The 3,458-nt window shown below is 34.1% G+C and overlaps 1 protein-coding gene across 1 annotated transcript in view; it reads left to right on the top strand.

Moving 5' to 3' along the window:
- Window positions 1-677: 677 nt before the first annotated feature.
- LOC119589067 (protein phosphatase 1 regulatory subunit 21-like) overlaps window positions 678-3,458 on the top strand; it is a 15,064-nt gene continuing 12,283 nt past the window's right edge. The window contains exon 1 of the mRNA XM_037937644.1: window positions 678-829. Within this exon, the coding sequence (XP_037793572.1) occupies window positions 773-829 (57 nt within the window). The 5' untranslated portion in view covers window positions 678-772. The remainder of the gene's footprint in view (window positions 830-3,458) is intronic.

The raw sequence follows: 3,458 nt of genomic DNA on the forward strand, positions 1-3,458 counted from the left end.
TTCAGCGAATGGGGGCGTATCCGAAAGCGCGGTAGAACACTATATATGCTATCAATATAACTTACTTTACAGAAGTAGAAGATATATATCATTCACATGCAACCTAACATTATTAGTATGAGCAATTACTATAGGATTATGATAACACAAGTATAAATCATGTTATCAAAATATAATATCATGCAATTATGCAAGGTCCAGATACGAAAAATCCCCATTCATTTAATATCGCAATCACTCTCGTTTTATTTATTTGCCATTTCACACAGATAGAACATGCATAAGAATGAAAGTATTGTGCATTGATCTATGCATATGAAATGGGACAGTATGGAAAGGGAAACTAAAAGAAATACGAATCATTTGACTCTGTAGAAATAATTTAGAAAATTTAATATGTTTGAATATATTTAACATTAAAAGCAAATGTATTTTCCTGCGTGATAAAGAAGTCACAAAGGAAAGCTTTGTCATTTGAAAAAATCATCCTAGAATATCGTTATCGCCATCCATATCAATATAAATCAAATCCCTACATCAGATTATCAAGAGACACGTTAAAAAGACACAGAAAATAATTCTAAAATGCAGTGAAGAAATCCTAATAAGCCCCAAAAGGCAATAGAAGAGAGGAGTTCTCATTCCTGATTCCGGCGGGGGTCTCGCGGCCTCAGGCTGGAGGTGGAGACGGAGTGTTGTTGTGTAGCCAGTGTCAGATCCCACGTCTCGGTTATTTCATGTGCAAGTTCCACAGCTACACACGTTGACAGCCATGGAGTCACCTGATATTCAAGCGAAGTATCAAAAGCTTGCTGCTGAGTACTCCAAGGTGGGGGAAATACGGGTTTTGGTATATTTTTTAGCTTGTGTTTAAGTGCTTCTCTTTGGTGTGTGTGATGTCAGCTGAGTGAGCAGGGTTGTCATTCGAGAATGACAGTGTTTTGGTGACAAGTAAGTCTTTTTATGAGCTCTGTGGGCTATTTAGAGGATCGAAGACTTATTTATGCGAAAAAAACTGTAAAAATCTTTCAGATTAGGCATGGAAGATGAGCAGTGAAAAGGAACTTTGTTATTCAGAAAGTGGATTGTAGTTTCACGTTCTGTAATTTAATTACCTCTCCTATATAGTAAGTATGATTCATGGAGTTTTTGGATACGCTTGATTATTGGCTGCTTTGTTAAACATTCAGTCTTTTCTATGTTAATCATGATGGTTTGTGTGTGCATAGTGCAACTCTGGCACTTGAACTTCAGTTTGTCTTCCATACATTACCAAGTGTTTCTACTAATGATTTGGAAAAAAATGTGAGGTCCTCAAGAAATTATAAAGGAAATGGAATAGAAATGCAGTCGCCACTGCCCCCAATAAATGGACAACTACTACTATTGTTTATAGACAGCAAATACATGAGGCTGTGTTTGACAATAAGTAATAGTGGAAAATCTATGCTTTTGCATGTCGCATATATTAAAAGAGTAACTTCCCCTTAGCAGGAGTCCACAAAGTTCTGTGAATGTGCTAAATTTTAGCCTAGAACAGGGCTGAGCAAAGATACAGAAAAATAAACAGTACAGTCTACTAAGGGGTCTTCCATTTTTTCATTTTTACAAGCATACAAAAAATTGTTCATTGCCCAAGACCCCATACCCCTCCAGAATTTATAGAGCAAAAAGATAAAGTGATGACTACCACAAGATCTCTTGTTTGATCCAGATTGTCATTTTTATTATGTTCTAAAAAGTGTATGCCACAGATTGACCCCCCCCACCACTTTGACAGTTTATCATCATATTAGAAACCAGTCTAAATTCTTGCTTGCAAGAGTAGACAAGATGTGTATTTGATAGCCTTTGCTGGTGTGGGCAGTATGAATCTTACCTATTACACTGTAAATCAAATTTGACTTTATCCATAAACAAACTATGCTTGCTTAGGGTCCCTCTGGCCATCATAGAGCTCCCAAGAGTGCCCCCCCCTACCCTTTGGGGGGTCATATGTCATTGGTAATAATAGAAACACAGTTATTATGCTAATGGGCTGGCTAGCTATGATTTTAATAGTAGTATTGCCAGTGTCACCATAGTAGGAGACCATATCAAATTCTGTGCATCAGGCTCATAAAGCTGGTCTGACCCAGATTATTGATAAATTTCACAAGTTTAATTTTGATAATATATACCTTGGAATTTTTTGTTATATTAATTTTTCAGTGTTTTGTGAAAAGTTGGGATATTCTGAGCAGTGCAGAAAAGAATATTATACAGCATATTTATGGAAGCTTTTAGACTTACAGCTCTGGTCATTTATTTGAATAGCCAATCATTTTGCTCACAGAGTACTGTATGTGGTTAAAATACCATTGTCATAAAACCAATATTAAGTGCAACTTAAGTGGTCACAGTATATTTGTTGCTCTGTAAACCAAGGTATATGCTGATTATTCATGTGTGTATTTTTGTTAATAAAGATATTGAGTGGATTGTCCAAACACTTGGAACATGTAGTTATCAAGACAGCTTTTACACAGAATGGTTTCATACCTTGTTCATCTTTGGCATGATGCAATAGAAATAAGGATAGCCTCCATGAATCATAGTTATATTTAAATATGTACTTATGAACAGGCCAGATTGTAGCATTACTACAACAATATGTGATAATTTGCAAGGTTTGATGAATGACAGGTAATGTTTAAGGAAAATGGTATCAATATAAAATCCAGAGAATACATCATAATTAAATGGATACTGACAGATCATATCGTTATTAGGATTTCAGCCAGGGAGTCGCATGGCATTATTTATAGATGTACATTGATATTTTCTTTTGATTGCAAGTATATATAATGGTCATGGTCATCAATATATGTGGAATGTTTTTTAGGAAGGTGTAGCTATGTGAAATAAGCTTTTTCCAGTGTGACTACCCTCACCCCAAAATTTGTATTGTGTATTAGCAATGTTACCTCATTTACTTAAAATGATAAAAAAAATATCACAACCATGCCATTTTAAGGAAGTTACAGTGATTGTGGTCATTTACAGAATTCTTATGTAAACTGTAGTAGATTTTATTGGCTGTTATAATAGATGGGATTGGTATTGTTTCTGTATGATTAGATTAAGTAGGTAAAGATAAGAATTGATTGTTTATTTGATGCACATTTTAGTTTCCTTTTTATATTAAAGATTATGACATAAAACTTTTGCTGTGTTATATTTTGTTTGAGGCAAAATATATGATAAAGTTCTTTGTAGACTAAGGTCTACAACTCCATTTACTTAGGTTTACTGCTTAAATAATTTCATGTAGATTTCATAGTTTTATTCTGGTTGAAATAATATACACTTCTTGTGGTATAATTTTTCTCCTCTTTAGCTTCTCTACTTTAGCTTTTTCTGAAAATGATTATAAGAAAAATATTTAAAAATTAACAGATAACTAGTAATGAAATGGT

Source organism: Penaeus monodon, chromosome 25 (assembly GCF_015228065.2).
Source record: "Penaeus monodon isolate SGIC_2016 chromosome 25, NSTDA_Pmon_1, whole genome shotgun sequence".
In the NCBI taxonomy this organism is placed as follows: domain Eukaryota; kingdom Metazoa; phylum Arthropoda; class Malacostraca; order Decapoda; family Penaeidae; genus Penaeus; species Penaeus monodon.